Source organism: Cebus imitator, unplaced genomic scaffold, assembly GCF_001604975.1.
Source record: "Cebus imitator isolate Cc_AM_T3 unplaced genomic scaffold, Cebus_imitator-1.0 Scaffold411, whole genome shotgun sequence".
Lineage (NCBI taxonomy): Eukaryota > Metazoa > Chordata > Mammalia > Primates > Cebidae > Cebus > Cebus imitator.
The window spans coordinates 1164256-1185306 of NW_016107726.1; the positions used below are offsets into that span (position 1 = coordinate 1164256).

General features: G+C 41.2%; 1 protein-coding gene across 3 annotated transcripts in view; it reads right to left on the reverse strand.

Annotated features, from left to right (window-relative positions):
- USH2A (usherin) overlaps positions 1–21051 on the reverse strand; it is a 777259-nt gene that overhangs the window by 31675 nt on the left and 724533 nt on the right. For all 3 annotated transcript variants that reach the window (XM_037731607.1, XM_017509227.2, XM_037731606.1), the window contains exons 63-65: positions 20176–20403; positions 14086–15602; positions 10379–10700 (exon numbers count right to left, since the gene is read on the reverse strand). In XM_037731607.1, the coding sequence (XP_037587535.1) occupies positions 10379–10700; positions 14086–15602; positions 20176–20403 (2067 nt within the window). The remainder of the gene's footprint in view (positions 1–10378; positions 10701–14085; positions 15603–20175; positions 20404–21051) is intronic.

Here is a 21051-nt window from a genome sequence, read left to right on the forward strand (position 1 = left end):
AAAAAAAAAAAAAAAAAAAAAAAAAAAAAAAAAAAAAAAAAAAAAAAAAAATATTGCTCTACATTGAAATGTGTTTACTGGATGGCTTCTCTACTTTGTCATATTGTTAGTTAAAATTTAGCAAAAAGTCCCAAGCATGATAAAATAAAAAATTAGAGCAGTTCAATGGATTCTTTAGAGAAAATAATTTTGTTGCTGGTTTCTGTTAGAAATATGCCTCTAGGAATCAAAGAGAGAACTGTACAGTTTTCTAGTTGCTTATGGGCATCTTGGTAAAGATCAGATCCATCAACAGACAGATAAATCGATTAACAAGAAGAAGTCTCAACTGTGTTCTTAAAAATTACCATTTAAGGCATATGACTTATTTGAATGGGTTAACATACTTGTTTCCACTTGCAGATTGGATTGCTTCATATATCCTGATGTTTATTTATAATTACATGGTACTATGCCATTGTTTCAAGTACTTAAGCACAATCCTCCTTAAATCTTGAGATTAACTTAGTGGTTTATCAATAATCATAGAGTGACAAGTCAAAGCTGTCCAGGTGATCCTCTAGCCCAGAATGGATTCTATTGGGGAAGACACTGTGACGTACTGGTTGAGAAGCAGCATCAATCTGAGTGTGGGGTATGAGCTGGTTTTTCCCCAGATCCCTTCTGGGCCCTTCTCTGGCTTGCTCTGTATCCCGGGAGGCTGACTTCATCAGAATACCTCACCTGGAATCTCTCCTCTGGCTCCTTTCCATTTGGGTTTGATCGAAGGGAAGACAGACTTCAGGTTCTGTTTCTCCTGCTCCTCTCTTTGCCACTGCAGGTTGACAAGGCCGAATTTCCTCTCAATGACCCAGTTTCTTCTGTTGTCCCTGCAGGCCTAGACGGTAACAGCTTCTGGCTCTTCCTACTCCCGGGGCATTTTAACATCCCTTGTTGATTCTCTTAATTCTGCCCACACCTCCATAAATGGCCTCTTCTTTAAATTTGCTTCAAATATCCTTTTGAGTGTGCCATATGTTTCCTGCCGAGATCCCGATTGATACAGTGGAGAACATTTTGAACCATTACACAGGTACCAATAACAGTAGGTGAGCTAAGACAGGCCTCTAAACATAAGGATGGAGATTTAGAAAGGCATTTCTTTTTATAAGACTGAAGCAACAGGGAAATGGTATCTCTTCATGTCTCTGAGGAATGATTTTAGTCAAGTAGATCTTTAATATCAAGGTGCCACCTGTGCTGCACAAAACCATCTGGCCAGAGAGGAGAATAAGAGTGGCCTTTAGAGTTTGGTGTAGAAGTCATGCTGTCCCTGAAGGTAAGGAAGCTGCTTCTTCCTTCCTGGGTCTGTTTCACCATCGCTCAGATTTTGCAAACATCAACATTCCGAGCTATATTTTTATGGATACATTAGTCGTGGGCATCTTTATTTGTCTTATCAACTATACTTTAAGTCCCTGAAGGATAGAGTGCATGGATTTTAGCCTTCTGCCTCAATCCTAGTAACTAGATATATACTTTGAACAATGTAGGTACTTAATAAGGACAGGTTATTAAAAACTCAATTTACAGGATAAAGGAAAAATAGTAAAACACATCTCATCCTGTCCTGGATGTTTTTACAGAACCTGTTTCAAGTGACGGTGGGAGCCTTTGTTTTCATGACCATCTGAAGAGCCATGAGGGCAGGCTGGAATTACACATCATCTACGTTCAGCTGAAGAGCATTCCGTTGTGTTCAACATTTTATTTCCAGCAAACAAGCTTCCAACACAGAGATAGGAAGATCAATATCAGCTTAAGTGAAATATAAATCTGAGCTGCGTGTGTATGAGGATGGGAACCAACCCACCTTCACATGAATAGCTTGTCCCAAAGGCACCATCAAGATTGCCAACAATAGAGACTTAAGACTAAAGTCCTAAGGGTCACCATGAGAGATGAAACAAGAACAAAAAGAACTAGAGCATGCTCCTGAATATGCTTACACAGACAGGTAGAAATGATCTCCGGGGGGAACAAAATGCTTGATGCGAAAAATGATCAGGCCCCAGGCCTGGTGGCAGACTTCAATTTTCTATACATGGAAATGTCCCAGTGGCCTTCAGTCTAAGCTGTGCACTCAGGCCCTGAAGTTTTAGAATAAATACACTGCCTGAGTCAGACAGTATCAATAAATCATTTAAAACCTTGAGCCGTGGGTGTTAGGGTGGGCGGGGGGGAGCTTAGTTCTTGCCGGAGAAATTAACCAAACAAAAGCCTCCATGCTGGTCAGAAATACGTTGGTGAGATTAATACCTAATTAAATGCAAGTCCAAAACTAAACAGAAACATGCTCAATATGTTTTCTCTAAATGTGATATAGAAAAGGGATGGGGTAAGGGTGATAGCAATAGAAAACAGGCAATACAAGGCAAATAGCTGACTGCAGAAAAGCAGTCAGACTATCAGAGTTTAGAATTTTAGTCATGGGTATGTGGGTAAATTACTCTTTTTCTGAGAAGAGAAATGGCAAGGACAAGGAGCATTGAACTGCCTAGTGGAAGGAGTACCACACTTTTAGAGCCAACTGTACTACTGATTAGAGATGTTTACACTCTAACATTTTGTTAATGACTTGCTGATATATACAAAAGAAAGGTCTTGACCTGGCTTTTTTTATAGTCTTGAATGAAAGTTTCTCCTTCTTTTAACTAGTGGGATCCTGGGGGGACTGGATGGGGGCATGGACCCACTAAGTAGCAGCCATCCTACTAGACACACAGATTTCTTAGTTCTCATAACACACTCCCTTTTTTAATGAGAAAAGCAAGGTTATCAGAAATAAAGTACCTTTCTTGCACAAGGTATGTGATTGTAACTCAGCTTCCTCATCTGGAAAACAGGAAGGGTGTGAGCATCCAATGTGAAAGAGCACAAAGATTGTCAATGTCCCACAGGTGTGGAGTAGTTGTGCCTGTGGTTGGTGTGTGTAGTGTACTAGGGAGGGCAGCTCTTGCTTCTGGCTGGAAGCATTTCCCACATACCTCATGCAGCCTTGCCTGGCTGGGCCCTGCGACCACACCTGCTCAGTCACAGTCCTCTGTTCTCTTGGTTCACAGGAAGGAAGGTAGTGCAATAGGATCAGTCAGAGTCCTGCACTTGGTTGACTTACAGTCCTCTTTCCACTGTAAGGTGGATGGGTAATAATAATAACCATTATTGTTATACAGGTGAAGTAGTTTCTATGTGTGAGGCATTTTTCCAAGCACATTCACATATTAACTTATTTTACCACAAAGCAAGTTCAGTGCTACATCTATTCACGTTTTAAAGAAAAGGAAATGGATGCACAGAAAAGGCTTGAATCTGGGATTGTTAGTAGTGATTTCCTCAGATGCCTGGTGAGACTGTGCAGAATGAAGCCTAACAGAGACGAGCTGAGATGAGGTAAGGAGAGGGAGAATAAATGAACCCTGCAGCATCCGAGTCCTGCATCCTAGGTTTCCAGGGCCTGGTGTTGATATCTTTTCTTTGGTTTCAAGGAATTCCTTCAATGACCTTGCCAGATATGAGAGCAGAAACAATTCCCTTCTGTTTAACTTAGTTTACATTGGCTTTCTGTCACTTGTAGTGAAATAGTCATGATAACTTTTTGATAGTGTGGCTTTTCTCAGGAACATAAATGAGACTCTTATTTGTAGCTAACTAAAGAAATTTAGTTTGTTATTTATTTACATTTATATGTTATAACATAGTTATACTTTAAAAAATATATTAGTAAATTAATAGGTTTCAATGAGAGACACAACTAATGATATTTCCATATGTCCACTTGGTGATAAATAACCATATATCCATTTATTGTCTGAAGCTGACCTCATACACTCACTTGCATCAACACAACTTAAAGCTAAATACCATTAGTAAATCCAGTCGAAATCTCAGCACTTTGGGAGGCTGAGGCAGGTGGATCAAGATCAAGAGATGGAGACCATCCTGGCCAATATCGTGAAACCCTGTCTTCAATACAAATACAAAAAAAGGCTGTGGCAGGAGAAGCACTTGAATCCAGGAGGCAGAGGTTTCAGGGAGCTGAGATCATGCCACTGCATTGCAGCCTGGTGACAGAGTGAGACTTTGTCTCAAAAAAAAAAAAAAAATCCAGTTGTTTTGGGTCAGAATTTATTTTGTCAGGTTATACAAACTGTAGATTGCAAAAACCAATCAAGAGAAGAAAAGTTTGATTAGAATTTCTAAAAATTATATGCCTGTGGCTTACTACTATTCTACCCATAGAATATAGAGCTGGAGGGTGCTTCTCTTTGTAAATGAGTGCTATAAACTGACTGTTTTTGTCCCCTGCAAATACGCATGTTGAAACCTAATCTTTGATGTGATGGCATGGAGGGCTTTGAGAGGTCATTAGGTTGCATAGGGAGGAGCCCTCACGAATGGGACTACTGTTCTTACAAGAAGAGAAAGAGACTAGAGGAAGTCCCCCTACCCTTTTCTCTTCCCTCCTTGTCCTCTCCATCTCCTTCTACCTGCATATGTGAATATAAGGAGAAGACCATTATCTGCAAGCCAGAAGGTGAGCCTCACCAGACACTGAATCTGCAGGTGCCTTGACCTTGGACTTCACAGCCTCTAGAACTGTGAGAGATAAATGTTTGTTGTCTAAGCCACCCAGTCTATGATATTCCATCATAGCAGCCCTAACTTATATTATGAGGAAAGGCCCAAAGAGGTCAAAGTGCTCAAGGATCCAGAAGTAGTGAGAGAGGGAGTAGAAAATGTTGGCTGTTCTTCCCTTCCCAGCCCCGCTCCTTTCTAACTCATCACCAACAATTTAGTAGCCTATGGTGGGAGCTGGTGCGGGGAAGGCCTCCACAGTACCCTGGCAGTCTTCAGGCAGCTGCCACTGACAGCGACAGTGAGGATCCCCTTCTGTGTCTCCTCCACTGCCCTTCCTTCCATCCGCTTGTTTGGGGACAGTGTTGGTCTGTGAGAAAGCAGCAGACTGCCATTCTGTGTGGGCTCCTTCAGCATTAGCCCTGAGTTCGGACCCCATGCCATGAGTCACAGAGTTTCCTCTAAGGCTGCCCTGCTGCTTCTCAGTCACCCAGCTGTGAGGCACCAGAAGCCTTCAGAGACTCTGAGTGCGTGGGCGCTTACTGCAAAAATCTGTCAAAGTGAGGAAGTTTCAGGAAAACTAATTAAGTCACTGACAGCATGATTCAGTGAAGGGGGGGGTGGTGGTGGGCCCTATCAAATCCGTGGTGAGTCATTGCCTTAAGCGAGAGTATGAATATGAATGTACAATTACTGAGAGCTATTCATTAGCCTCGGCTCACTCCCCAAAGGTAAAAAACAAAATGTCTTAATGGAGTAGACTCACACCCAGGTCCCTCTCGAAGCCTGTGGGAAGAATATTGCCTTAATTTGCTGCTAAACAATTAAGAGCTGCTCCACATAGAATTTGGAGGTTCACATTGCATGTATTAGAATAGCCCAATTTTGAAAAGTTGAAGATAGAAATGAGTATTGTCTTCCAAAAAATCTTCTTGGATTTGTAAATATTCTGTAGCACAAGCAAGCCAGTGATCTCTATTTAAGGAAGAGGTCTATGCAATGGAAGAATTTTATTTAGTATAGATGCATCTCATTTATGCATGGAACATATATTTACAGAGTTGTTTAAGAATTAGATTTTGGTAAACTAAGTTGCATTCAAAATTCACAGAGAATGTTTGCTTTCTAATGGGGCCCTGCACTGTACTCTGTGAAGCCACTGACCTATTCTTGTGGAAAAAAATAATAATAATCTTCCTAATTTTTTGATTCATATATTTCAGCTCTCACTGGCTTTATTAAAGCTAATCCTCCAGCATTATCCTTCAGAATCCCAGAATTCTGGAAGGTATGCTGAAACGTCTCAAACTAGAAAGATCCCGTTTTAAATGACGGTGAACTTTACTCTTACCACCAAAGACTGGACCTCCCAAGTAAGAAACAAAAGAAAATAAAATAACAATAACTAAAACCAAATAAAGTCCATGAGGATGATTAAAATAAATTATTTGATTAACTGAAATATGGACTTTGTAGATAATATATTCTGTTGCCCTCTCTAGCTTCATACCAAAACAATAGGACCCTTCTTTAGGAAAGCGATGGATAGACCAATGTCAATAGGCTATCATCAATTATCACATGTAAATTAGGCATTTGTGGGGAGCTGGCTTCACTTATTTAGGCGATCTGTTTATGACAGTTTAGGCTAGTGATTCTCAACCCTGGCTGCAATGAGAATCACCTGGGGACCTTCTGAATTGCACAGATGCCCGAACCCATCCCAGAATCAGAACTACAGGCGAATGGAGCCTGGGTATTGGCATCCAGAATGTTGTGAAATTTCCCCAGGTGATTCTAGTGTGCAGTCAAGACTGAGAACCACTGATTTGGAAAATCACCACTTGAAAACTGGGCTTAAGTAGCACAGCAGCAATGTCGCACCCTCTGAGGTAGTATTTCCAAAAAAAGTGGGTTGTGGACCATCCAGGCTGCTTGTTAAAAATACAGGTTGCTGGGGTCCCTTCCCATTCCACCCAGGTATCTGCCCTTTGAACAAGCTCTTAGGTCCTTCATTTGTCCTATAAACATTGGGGATACTACCTTTAGGGCATTCCAGATCGAAGTATTAGTAAACATTTAGAAGATGCTATTGATAGCACATGGATTTTGCTCACCTCTAAAGAAGCTAGTTACCAAGCTGGTTATGTGAATTGTGGTGAGGTGAGTGACATTTGCTGCTCATTTAATTTCCCTCTTTGGTTTTCTCCAGTGAGAAGCTCCCCCTCTGTCTGTAAGTATCCGTTTCTCCAGATATTTCCTGACCCTCCTGCCCATCAGAACTTATCCATGTGATATCCAAGATATCTGATAGAATGAGCTGATTTAGACTAGTGAAAGCTGTCTTGTTCTGTTTATATAACTAAATTTTAACAACTGCTTTCAATGATTTAACTCAAAAACAGAAATGAGTACAATAATGTAGCATAGTGTAGGAAGGTGGTGAGGAGCCCCATCTGACGCTTGCAAGACACACCATGTGGGTGGCAACCTCCCCAGCTACACATCCTCACGATCTCCCGATTAATCCTTTCAAACTGCTATGAAGTTTCTCAGTTCTTTGTTTTCATTCCCTACAATCTACAATTACCTCAAAAACACAATCCTCTCCAGAAGGGTCAACTCATTGTCAGTTGTTGGGTGAGCAGATGTGTATATGACAATGAAGGTGTATTCAAAGGCAACTTGCAGATGAAGTAACTCTCAAGTGGATTTGAGAGCAATGCAAATTCATCACAAATACAAAGTGCTCTTTTGTTTAAAAAAATTGTTTTAGTATATAACTTCCTAAATGATTTCTGTAGGATTACTCTGGGTCCGCATAGACTCGGTATTTGCACAGGCTAAATGAAACCAATGTTTTCCTTTCATTTATTTCAGCATTTAATCTATGCTTTTCAAAATATTGTTTTCCATAAGAACTGGGCCTTGGGGCTGAGCTAGATTTGGATTTTCTCTGTTTTCTATCCTTACGTTGTAACTACATGGGATTAGCTAATAAATAAAAACTGGAGATCAAAAACCAAATTAAATACTTTCATTTGAGTGAGATGAGTACGGAGGAGTGTAACACAGCTGATAGTAACAGTTACGAAAGAGACCACATAGCCTAAGGTTCTTAACTTGCCTCTCCTCTGAAATGTGGGTTCCTTGATTCCTCGTCATCCTTAGTACCTGATGAAAAATCTGACTAGAGACAAGACACATGGTTGGAGCTTTCCATTCCTTAGAAAACCAGGATGGGACCTGGCGCGGTGACTCATGCCTGTAATCCCAGCACTTTGGAGGGCCAAGACAGGCTGATCACTTGAGGTCAGGGCTTCAAGATCAGCCTGGTCAACATGGTGAAACCCTGTCTCTACCAAAAACACAAAAAAATTAGCCTGGTATGGTGGTGCACACGTGTAATCTCAGCTACACTGGAGGCTGAGGCAGGAGACTCGGTTGAACTTGGGAGGCAGAGGTTGCAATGAGCTGAGATCTCGCCACTGCACTCCAGCCTGGGAGACAGAGCAAGACTCTGTCTAAAACAAACGAACAACTGGAATGAGACTTCTACAGATCATGTGACCAGAATTTAGCCCAATGACACAGCACAATACCAAAGAAAGTTTGTGTTTCTTATATATTGGTCATTAAGTTGTGTCTAATTAGTGGCCAAAGATTTCATGCTGATTTCATCCAGCTCTCTCAGGAAGGTACCATTTTTGTTTGAAAGGGAGTCTACATAATTGATAACTTTGATAACATGACACTTTTCAATTAAGGAAATGAGAAAAGAACAAAAGAGCAGACACACAGGTTCTGGCTGTTTCTAATAGTATTATGTTTCCAATGGTGGCATCAGTAAGTATTTTGTTCCTTGACGACATAAACCACATTTCTTTTTTTTTTTTTTTTTTGAGACGGAGTTTCGCTCTTGTTACCCAGGCTGGAGTGCAATGGCGCGATCTCGGCTCACCACAACCTCCGCCTCCTGGGTTCCGGCAATTCTCCTGCCTCAGCCTCCTGAGTAGCTGGGATTACAGGCACGCACCACCATGCCCAGCTAATGTTTTGTATTTTTAGTAGAGACGGGGTTTCACCATGCTGACCAGGATGGTCTCGATCTCTTGACCTCGTGATCCACCCGCCTTGGCCTCCCACAGTGCTGGGATTACAGGCTTGAGCCACCACGCCCGGCCCACATTTCTTATCCTAAACCCTTGGGGCCTGATATGGTTTAAAATAACTTTGTTTTCAGATTTTGAAATAGGATAAAATGTATGCACTGTAATTTTATAATATCAACAGCATGATCTGGTTAGCCTTCTTAAAACAATATTTTTGTAGCAAAACATATAAACATTCATATTAAATGAGGTAAGCAAATACTGTAAATAGTCTCAAGTCTGTTTAGATTGAGTTTTGTTGCCAAATGACTTGTGGCAAAGCAAGATAATACTTTTAAGAGATTTTTAGATTTGGAATTGCAAACAAGGGATTATGGATTTATATCTGTGTGTTTTCCAAACCATTCAATAATTTATTTGTATTTTCAAATCTTATTAACTTAATTCAGTAATTTGTCCCATCCATTATTGTCCTAAAATATTCTTTTCATGCTTAAAATGTTCCCTGTAATCATTATACTCATTGATTTGGTCACTATTTTTTTGGTGACGTGTTACTTTTATTATTACATGTTATAATACGCTTTTTAAGGCTCAGTTTCCTCTTTAAGAAAATTTCTGTTGGCATTGTGCCTGGCACTTAAGTGCTTACATCAATCAGTAAGCTTTCTTTGACTGCAAGCAAGAGGCACTGATTCTGACTGAAGCAAAAAGGAGTTTACTGTGAGTATATGGAATTAAAAGAATTGTTACAATTGTTGGAAATATGCTTGGAAATAGCAGGGAAAAGAAAAACTTTTAGACTGAGGTTAGGGATATTTTATCAGGACTTCTCACCTCCACCTTTTCAAATTCTGAGTCCCCTGCTGAAGATCAAGCCCCGGGCAAATCTGAGGGACTGAGCAGCGCGTGTACCCACCACTTGGCTAGGAGACAGCCTGACACATTGATTGACACTCCCACCACACCTGAGCAAAGGGTAGGGGAAGCATTCTCCAACAGGAAATGGGGTTGTTGCTGCGAGAAGAATGCAAATGTACCCCGATGGCAAAACAAACAAACCTAACAGAAAGTCCTCCATAGAATTCACGATATTTTCTGAAGATTAGTCTTAATTCTTGGCTTTTTAAGAATGTGTAGTCTTATATTTTTAGGCCATCCTCATAGAAAACTTACCTCATTTCCATGGGCAGGTTAGTTGCGTTCCTCTAGACTTTTTTTCAACATTCTCTCTCTCTCTTGAGCATGGAGGCTAGAGATGTTTGCCATTTGATTTTACTTTGTTTTGGTACAAGTAATGAGTTATTTGCAAAATGATCTTTTAATAAGGAGCATTTCCTACCAAGGCAACACTGACAGAGGGAATCTTAATGGCGGAAACCACTCTATTAATAAGAAAAGCAAATTATTTCACCTGGAATCTACATAAGAAAAACAATGTACATCGCAGGACTCAAAAACCAAGAAAATGAAAAAGGCAATGTATATGGCTTTTCCTCATTTACTGCTGAAAAAAATTTTAAAGAATACTATTACCCTCCTTAAGTCCTACATTTCTTTAAGTGTCTTTTCAAATTGCACACCATTTTTACAGGCGGGTGCTGATGGGTGCACACAATCAGCTCGAATTGTTGATAACACACGTTTCTTACCTGATACTCGTACTCTGTGAATGGCAATAGTTCGGAATCTATAAAAGAGGTTGAGCTTCCATTATAGATTAGTACCGGATTGAATTTTCCAGGCTGAGTTGCTATTTGTCTTCTGTATAATTCGTAATACAAAACTTTTCCATTTGGCTGAAGCGGTCCTGTCCACAAAAGGGAAATGGTGGGCTGGAATCCTCCTGGAGCCATTTGTACCTCCAGATGTGGAGGAGGTTGCATCAGAGGTGCAATCTCAGGGGTCTGTATGAATGTCCAGTCACTTGAGGCACATCCCAGTGTGGTGCACGCTTGAATTCGTATTTCATACCTTCAGGACATAAAGCAGAAATTAGTGATTCCCATATTCATGGGAAGAGTCCTTAAAACACCAAGCCTTAAAAAAAAAAGCTTACATATATTCTTATTTATAGCTAACTCTTAAGAATAACAAAGTGATATTTACATGGATATTTTTGAACAATTAAAATCCTCCTGACTTTCTAAAGTTCCTTATCTCTTTGAAACGGGTGAGCACAATTCTTCTCCTAAACAAGGATGTATGGAATAAATAATTTTCAAGATTCTTTCCGACATGAAAATTCTGGTACTCTACAGAATGACCTAACAGCAATAAAGAATGCAGACCTTGGGAAGTATGAACCAGTTCTCAGCAGTCCTGGACTCCTCCTACCTTTGCAACTAGGGCTAAATGATCCTCCAGGAGTGTGTCCAGGTCATGAAAGAACATCATGGAATGAAGGTCTCAGTGGTAATCAATCCCCTCACCTGATACCTAACATCTTAAAACAGGCTCCCTTACATGACATGGAGACCTTGTGGGGCCAAAGTTAACTCAACTACACACCAGATTATCAATCATGAAGACACCTTATTACCATCCAGTTAAACTCAACTAATCAATTACGTTTTGCCTCATAGCTGGTCTCTGCTACTTACATAGCAGGGACTTTTCTTTCTGACAAAAAGAATTTTTGTGAGTATTTAGTGCCTATGGCTGCAAATAAGCACTTTTTTCTCTATTCCCAAGCACCACTGATTTTCCCTCAAGTGCTGAGCTACTTTCTTTCTCCCTTTAGAACTTTTGGTTCTAGCCTTTTTTTTTGAGATGGAGTCTCGCTCTGTCGCCAGGCTGGAGTGCAGTGGCACCATCTTGGCTCACTGTAACCTCCAACTCCTGGGTTCAAACAATTCTCCTACCTCAGCTTCCCAAGTAGCTGGGACTACAAGCGTGCACCACCACACCCAGCTAATTTTTGTATTTTTAGTAGAGACGGGGTTTCACCATGTTGGCTAGGATGGTCTTGATCTCTTTACCTCGTGATCCTCCCAAAGTTCTGGGATTACAGGCTTGAGCCACCACACCCAGCCAGTGCTTTCCTTTCTTTTTTTTTTTTTTAGATGGAGTTTTGCTCTTGTTGCCCAGTCTGGGGTGCAATGGCATGATCTTGACTCATGGCACCCTCCGCCTCCTAGGTTCATGTGATTCTCCTGCCTCAGCCTCCAGAGTATCTGGGATTACAGGTATGTGCCACCATGCCCAGCTAATTTTGTATTTTTAGTAGAGATGGAGTTTCTCCATGTTGGTCAGGCTGGTCTCGAACTCCCAACCTCAGGTGATCTGCTCACCTTGATTACAGGCATGAGCCATTGCTCCTGGCTCAGTGCTTTCTTAATTACACCTTTTTTTCCCTTTGTGACTTATTTTATTCCCATTTTCTTCTCCTCCTCCCCTGGTTCTCCTCTCATGTCCATCTCCACCATGACAGGGCTACCACTTTATTGGTAATCAAATCCATAGCTGTGTATGGCAGATCTGACTTCTAAGCAATTCTGTGAAGTCAATTTTGATTTCGCACATAGAGATTATTCATTATCGGCGTTATCTGTGGTAGTTTTTAGATTCTGGGTTGGATTCCTCTGCTACTTAGGACATTCCCAAGCTACTTCTTCTTACTGACCAGCTGGGGGTGCTGAGAGGAGGACACACAAATTTGCAATATTTGGTGAACATTAATCCATAAAGTCAAAAATCCCCACATGAACTCCAACTTCATAGGGAAATGATACTCTGTTTTATGTCAATGTCACTTATAGATTCAGTTAGAGTGAATAATGAGATCTCTCTCATATTCTTAAATATCATTGCAATTTATCAGATAAATCAAACTTTCTTCCAGCCAGGAAAAAGCATACCTCTCATCTCTGGACAAACTGTTTCTTCTCTAGAAGGTTTTTTGATTAAGAGTTTCAAAGGGGAGCAAATTGATATGATTTTTGAAAGGTGGAGGTACAGAAAAGTAGAAGAAGCCAGTGTAGAGTATACAGCTCTGCAGCTACAGTTGGCCTTTTTTATGTCCTGAATCAGTGTAAGGTAATATAAAAGCCAGCTCACATAGCATGTGGATTAGCTGTGGAGGATACCTGAGGAAGTTTTAATTACTGTTTAATATTTAATATGACCCTAAATAATTGTCATGAGTAGATGCATAAGACCATGAATGTTTCATTTAAACAGCACTATATATCAGAGATAATTATAGGAGAATCTAATCTACACATCACTAGATTACGATAATAGCTAAATTTTACCTATGGTAGTTGGAAATCAACACTCTTTCAGCCTTTAATTTTTTTAAGTGATTCTTTTCATTTACTAAATTTTAAGCATAAAATGTCCTTTATTACCCTTCTCTCTGGGGATGTAAGTTACTTAAAATGTGATGGGGAACAATGCCAAACAATTTTCTTTAAGCTATGGGGAAGAATCTTTTGTGTGCAGAAAACACACTTCCATGCATGTCACAGAGCCCAGATGGAACCGATAGGAAAACAGGAGCTAGCAAAGTGGCACTGTCCTGAGAAATCATAAGAAAATAGTCAGAGAAGCCTTATTATTCTTGGAAGAAGTGCTGGATTTGATAAGAAGGCTCTTCACAAAACAAATTTAAACCAAATCTTGTTTTATTCTAACTCCGGCTGGTCATAGCGCTCACTGATTGGCACTTTTTTTTTTTTTTTTTTTTTTGAGACAAAGTCTAGCTCTTGTTGCCCAGGCTGGAGTGCAGTAGCACAATCTCAGCTCACTGCAACCTCCACCTCCGGGATTCAAGTGATTCTCCTGCCTCAGCCTCCCAAGTATCTGGGATTACAGGTGCCTGCCACCATGCCTGGTTACTTTTTGTATTTTTAGTAGAGACAGGGTTTCACTGTTGGCTAGGCTGGTCTGGAAATCCTGACCTCAGGAGATCCACCCACCTTGGCTTCCCAAAGTGCTGGGATTATAGGCATGAGTGCCTGGCTGATTGATACTTTTTAACTTTAAAATATACATCGTTTTCTCACACTCTGGTCAGATGACCCTATTGGAGCTGTCAGAACTGTCCAGGGACCTGCATATTTCCAGGGGGATTAACCTCATCTCCATTCTACTTATTTCAGACATGAGGATGCATTGGAAACCTTTCTGAAAAACTGACTCTCAAAATATCGCCTGCAAGAATTCTGCTCTCTGGAGGTTACGAAAATAAGCTTTGCTTTAATGAGGACGCGCTTTGTCTACTATGCATGTTTAGGTGGAGGGAGGTTGGGGACACCATGCTTCCCATTTTTAGTCTTCATTAGAACTGACCAAAGGCTCAGGTAATAGAAAGGTCAGTGGCTCACTCTCAGAAAACTGAGACATGGCTACTTACCTGTGAAATGGCTTCAGCTGGTTTACTATGTATGACTGCGTACCAAAAGAATTATGAGTTGTGTTTATGTGTATGATTTGAGTTTCTCTTTCAAACAGTTCGCGGATGAAGACGGTATAGTTGATGATATCGCCATTTGTTCTCACTGGAGGGTCCCAATTCACTAAGATCTCCTGAGGGCCCTTGGCTTGCAATTTTGGAGGTTCCATCCCTGAGGGTGCTGAGGGGCTGGTTCGATTTTTGACAAGAGGACTTAAAATTCCCCCTTGGCCGTTGTTGGCAGTTACTGTGTAGCTATACTCCACACCTGGGGTGAGAGTAAAATCGTGATAGCGAGTTTCCAAGCCTGTGTACACAATGGTTCCATCCCTTCTAAGTTCATAACTTCTGATCTGGCCATTTGGGTTTCTTGGAGGTTTCCAGGTGATTTCTATTGATTCCGAGCCTGTGACTTGCAATGTTGGAGAGTCCATGTTCTCTGGCAGGGCCTCCATTGTCCAGGCAGATTTTGACACACTAGCTGTGCAACCTCCATTCGTGCAGGCTACAAGGGAGAAGTTATACTGAGTGTAAGGCTGCAGGTGGGAAACCAGCAGGCACAGGCCCTGGCCAGCAAGAGACTCCTTATTACCATATATAATTAAATATTTAGTGATCTTTCCATTTTGTACTGTGGGTGGTGACCAACACACATTTACTTGAGTGGCACTGACAGCCCAAAGATCTGGAGGGCTGACTCCTGATGGAGCAGCCTCCAGAGTTGTGATGCTGATGGGTTTGCTGGTGGAGCAGCCTCCACTTGTGCAGGCTTGGAGTGCATAGCTATAGGTGGAAAAAGGAAGAAGCTCTTCGTCAGTGTAATTGAATGTCACAGCGTCAAAGCTGAAAGGATAGAGCATTTCATTCCTTTGAAGCCTATAGGACTGGATAATACCATTTGGCTGTTCTGGTGGGATCCAGGAAATCAGCAGCTTGTGGGGATTCATAGATACATAGGATATCTCAGGTGGAGAGAGACCTTCTGGAGGTGCTTGCAATGTCCTCACCGCATTCCAAGAGCTATAGGTATGCCCGGCTGAATTCCAAGCATTGATTTTATATTCACACTGCGTCCAAGGCTGCAAACCTGTGTCACTATACATAAATGTATTCCTTTCAGTGTTATATTCTGTGAAAACAATTTTCTCATCGGCCTGGATTGTCTGATTTCCCCAAGCTTTCTCTTCAAAGCATCTGCGAATCACTTCATAGCGAATTATTTTTCCATTCGGGTTAACAGGCTCAGACCAGCTCAGCTCAACACTGGTGGACTTCACAGACTGGACAGTAGGAGCCAACTGAGAGTCTGGAGGGGCTTCATCTGTCCACAGAGGCTGGGGTGCCGAGTGTGCACAGCCTGCTCTGGTGCAGGCCTCCAGGGTCAGCGTGTAGAGAGTGAAAGGATCCAGGCGGCGGAAGAGAAACTGACGATTTAAACCAGTGTACTCCAGGAGCCCGTCACTGAAGATGTTGTATGTCTACAGAAGGAACAGAAGCAAAAGGAGTAACTTGCAGCATGTGATTTCTTTGTGTAGTCATTTAGCCCCTTTTTAACCTTTACCCTCCTATTCCTTATTTTGATGACCCTAATTTAGAAGTATTCTGATATCAATTGGGGAGGTGTGATCTTTTTCAGTTAATATAAGGCCCACCGAGAGATAACAATGTTTTTCTTTGCCGTTGTTTTCCCCCAAAGCAAAGGGCCATTGAACCTGATATTTTGACTTAAATGGTACTCACGAAGTTTCTCCTACTTGTATTTTTTTTTAAAGTAGAGAATAGCATTCAAATGTCCTTTTTTATAGATACGAGCTGCGTCTGATCTCACACAGACTAGAGTAAGTAGGGTCTACCTTCCAAGCCATTTGCTGTGAAATAGAATTACAATACTTAATCATTTGCTCTTACAGAGTGCCAGGGCCGAAAGTGTGTAAGTGTGTGTGTGTGTGTGTTTAGGCACACCGACACCTATATTTTATATATAAGTACAAATATCCATACAAATATATGCATGTACATACATATATATATATATGTATATACATATACACACACACACACACACACACACACACACACACACACACATATATAGATATAAACCTTTACAACTAGGAGTTGGAAAATAAAACACCCTGTTTTCTCTTGCAGGCCACGGAAGAATTGATTGCTCCTTTGTGGGCAAAGTACTCTTTTGTTCTGGGAAAAAACACCTGAGTGCTTATTATATTGTACAAATGTAAAGCAAGTTTTCAACCCTGTATTATACATTTTTTTTTGAAAGATGGGAATTAACTTAATCTGAATGCAGGTGTTTTTGAACAGTGATTTCCCACCCTTTTCCTGCTTCAACGAACCTGAGAGAGATGACACACTCTTACCGATGACTCCCTATCACGGTGACTCTCAAGAGGGGACAGGGCACATTTTACAGCCCTTGGAAGCACACCCTTGAAACACTCCCAGGAGTGGTTCTTGGGAAAGCTTAATTTAGACTGAATTGTTAATATACTTCACTTTTTTTTTCTAAGATTACACAGCCTAGACTTTTGATAATCTCTTTATGTTGGAATATTATATGTTGTTGTGATTTTTCTTGTTGAGGATCCATGGCAAGACCACCCCCATGAGGAAAGGGGACTGCCATATCTTCTGAAGGGAGCTTAGCTTCCATAATTAGCTTGCAGCCTCTGTGACACCTCAGCACCTCTTGATGCCCCAATAGTCACCTAGCAGATCTCTAACTAGTGTAAAATTTAGCTTTCCCTCTATACCTAAGCTCTGAAATGTCTTTGTAGAGAAATACCAAAACATTTTTACTGGTCTCATTTTAAACTTCTAACCATACATTTAAAATAGGCTATTACAAATTTGTAATCCTATTTTATTCCAACATGTGGTTCCTCTCTCATTTTCCCAGGTGATTTTTTCATATTTCCTCCTTTCCTCAACCACCAATACCCTCTTCTCTCTCTCAACATTGGTTGTTGACATAACCACATACTTCATGAAAATAGAAGCAGTTAGAGAAGCATGCTTCCATGTTATATATTCTGACCGCTGTATCCCTGTGAATCTAGACTTACATGATTTGTCTTTCCTTTTTTGCTATGAATGAAATATCTCTGTCCTTATTAAAGGCCACCTGAGTGCTGTATCCCATCCCTTCTTCCTTCCCAATGACTTTACCACTGCCATTATTCTCATATTCTCCTACGTCACTAGTTTATTTCTCTCTACCGGTTATTTCCATTCATGTTTACAGGTACTCTAGTATTTTTTCAATGATTTTACTAAAACTTCCCCGTGCCACAGTCTCCACCTATTGCTCCATTTCTCTGTTTTTCATCTAAATGGCTTTAATGAGTTGCTGTCCTCATTTCCTCCCTTGCCATTCTCACCTCAACCAGCCATGCCAACCAGGCTTCCCATGCTACCACTCAATCTGCTTGTCAAGCTCACAGTGACCTCCCACTCTCACACTCATGGTGGCTTCTCTGCCCTCATTTTACTTGTGCGCTCGGCAGCATTTTGGCATATTTCAGTTTTTGGACACTCTGCTCAGTACTTTTCCTTCTAGCCTAGTTCCCTCTTCTCAGTCTTTGCTGGCTCTCTTTCCTCCTCTTGACCCCCACATTTACGCCTCAGGGCTTGATTCCAGACCCTCAACAGGTTGCGTTACATTCGCTCCATAGCTGATCTCCTCTGGCACCATGGGTTTAAATAACATCCACCTGCTAACGGAGGTTCGGAAGGTATTCCGATCATTGATCTCAGTGAGGAACTCTCTCAGGAGTTTTAGACTTGCACCTCACACTATCGACTTGCCCCCTCAAACTTGTTCATCTTCCAGTCTCCCCTCCCTCATCAATAGCCCAAAGCCTAAACCCAAAAGTCATCCCAAAGTGCTCCTTTTCCTTCACGTCTCTCATTCAGCTCATTCACATTTTGTCATCTCCGACTTCTGAATGTATCTTCAATTCACCCATAGTTCATGACTCACAACTGCCACTCTCATTTGAGCCACCATCTACCAAAGTAAAATCGATATTCTACTTTGACATCTATGGTTCTCAAACTCTATTGGTCCTTATGTAGTCCATTTTCCACAGGGTAGCCAGATTGATTTTTAAAAACATAAATTTGGTCATGATGTTTCTTTGCTTAAAGCCTTCAGTAATTTTTCATTGCACGTGGAACAAATTCTAAACTCTACCACAGCCTACAAAGTTAGGCACAATCTGTCTCCTGCCAGTCCCTCCAACCTCTTCTAGTGCCATCTTTCTTTTCCCCAAATACTTCATACACACTAGCTTTCTTCTCTTTTCTTGAACACACCAAGTTAATTCCTGGCTTCAGGCCTTGCATTTGCTGTTCATTTTGTCTGGAACATTTTGCCCCCGTATCTTCACATGACTGACTCTGTCTTGTCATTCAGGACTCAGCTCAAATGTCAACTTGATTCAAATGATATTCCATTCTAAAATGGCCTCAGCAGGCACAATTACATTATTCTATTTAATTTTCTTTATAGTATTCATCACTCTCTGTAATTCCCTTGCTTATTTATTTACTAGCTTATTGTTTGTTTTTCTGTACACCCAACATTCATATACTCTGCCACATTTACACACACACACACACACACACACACACACACACAAACACACGGTTTGTAACATAAGGGATCTTGACTGTCTTGTTCACTGTTGAATAAGTATATGGTACTTAGTAGAAGCATTTCACCAAATATCAAGCAAATATTTGGTGAAATGCAAAATAAAGATCCAAGGGGTCAATATTCTTATTGTCAATCATGCCAGAAAGAAGCAGATGCTGTCATGGGAAACAAATACCCACAAGAAGACGTGGTTTGAGGGAGGGAGCTTTCTTCTCTGATGGGGACCTTGGAGCCGTGATTTAGATTTTAAGGTCATGAATCCTAAGGCTCAAGCCTCTTGCCCCAGGAGGCAGAATTCTGGCTGCTGTCCACATGTAGGCAGGCTGGTGGCAAGCAGCGTGCTACTGCTACTTGCAGCAGGCCTTGGAGCTAGGCAGAGAGGCAGCCCACAGAGAGGCCCGCAGGATGGACCCGGGCCTGTGAGCTCTAGTTACAGCTCTCAGTTATTGCTGCACGTAATCTCCTGCTGTCATCCCTGTCTTAGGGTTTTCAGAGAGGCCTTATTAAAAGTAACAGCTTAGTCTCAACCCTGTGATGTGGAATTAATGTGGGAGTCTTTGCCTCCTGGAGAAGGAGAAGCAAAGAAAAGGGTACGGCGGCAAAGAAAAGGTAGCCCCAGCCTGCAGAAAGTAGTTGATGAGGGCCTAAGGGATGTGCCAGGGCCAGGAGAGACTGGAGGTAAAGGCAGTAGCATGAACTGACAGGTATGTCTGCCACCATCGTTGGGGAGGAACATCAGAGAGGTAGATGAGGGCTGTGGCTGAAGGTTCAAAGCATCAAAATGCAGGCTATTCATGAAAATACCATCTCCCCTGTACTCACAGGCTGGCTGAGCTTGAGATACGTATATAACATTTATAAGACTGTTTCTCATGGCTACATACAGAAGTTGGGAAGTTAGCAGACACCTGTGGCTTGCTTGGTAAGCTTTGTTTGAAGCATAAATTAGGCAAGTCTTAAGCAAATAACTGAGAAGGGTAATTCAGGAGGCAGTTAAGAACACAGTCATTTAGAGTTCAGTTCTGATGTGAGTTCCTGGCTCCAAATCCCAACTCCATTACTTACAGTGTAGGCTTGGGTAGTTATTTAGCCTGCATATGCCTCATGAGGTTTAGTGGTACCCATCTAGCAGGGTTGATGTGAGGATTAAACGAGATAATCCATGGAGAGCAATTAGCCCCGTGTTGGGTTCATAGGAAGCATCACACATTTGAGCTAGTTTTCTCTGATCTAAGTGCCTGGAGGAGCTATCAAGAAGAATTAAACAGGCTGTGAAGGGAGTTTTCCCACAGTGACCGGATGGCATGTCAGGGCTCATCTATTTATCTAGAGAACACCAAACATAATTTCTTACGCAGGGTAGACATTACCTTAATCACACCATTGGTTCTCATAGGCTCTGACCACTGTAGCAGCAATGCCCGGCCATTCTCTTTCTGTTCTACGATAAAGTTTCTCAGTCCACTTGGGGAAGATTCTAAGGTTTGAATCGGAGTCCAGGGGCTTAAAATTTCTCCTGCATGGTTTGCAGCCACAACACCAACGTGATATGTTGTGAATGGTTCTAATCCGAACAGGTGGGCTTGATGGCTTGTTCCCTGTAGGAAAGTTAACAGGTTAAACATTTTTTATTGTTGTTTAGAAACTGACAGTATCACTGGAAGGTAATTCTCTGAACCTCATGGCCAAAGCACATGGGCAACAGCAGTGCAAAAGCCATAGCAGAGTTTTGAACTATCATTAACAAAACAATGCATTTTTTCTTGTTCTTGTTGATACCCTGAATATATTATCCAATGTTGTAAGATTTTAGACACTCAGAAAGTTGATCAGATAGTATTCTTGATTTTTCCAATCTTGCAACCCAAAGGATGTAAGATATATATGAAACCTATGATGCTTCAGATCAGTGCTGCATCCAGCTCAAAATGGAAATCAGTGGCACCAAGTTGCATGTCAGAGACTGGGATAATTGCCCACCAGGCTAACATTAAGGGTTTGGAGATTTAACCTGAACACTCCTGGTTTCCAAATCCCCAACACTATCTAATTATCTAAGACTCTGCATCTTTCCAGTCTCCTTCTCCCATTCTTTTGGAGTGTGTATATATCTCACGAATTCAATAAAACAAATCAACACGAGAAAACAGTAACAAGCCAATTCAACTACAGGTGTACAAACACCCTTAGAGAAGTCTACTATTAATTAAATTATTTAATTAAATTTTTTTTTTTTTTTTTTTTTT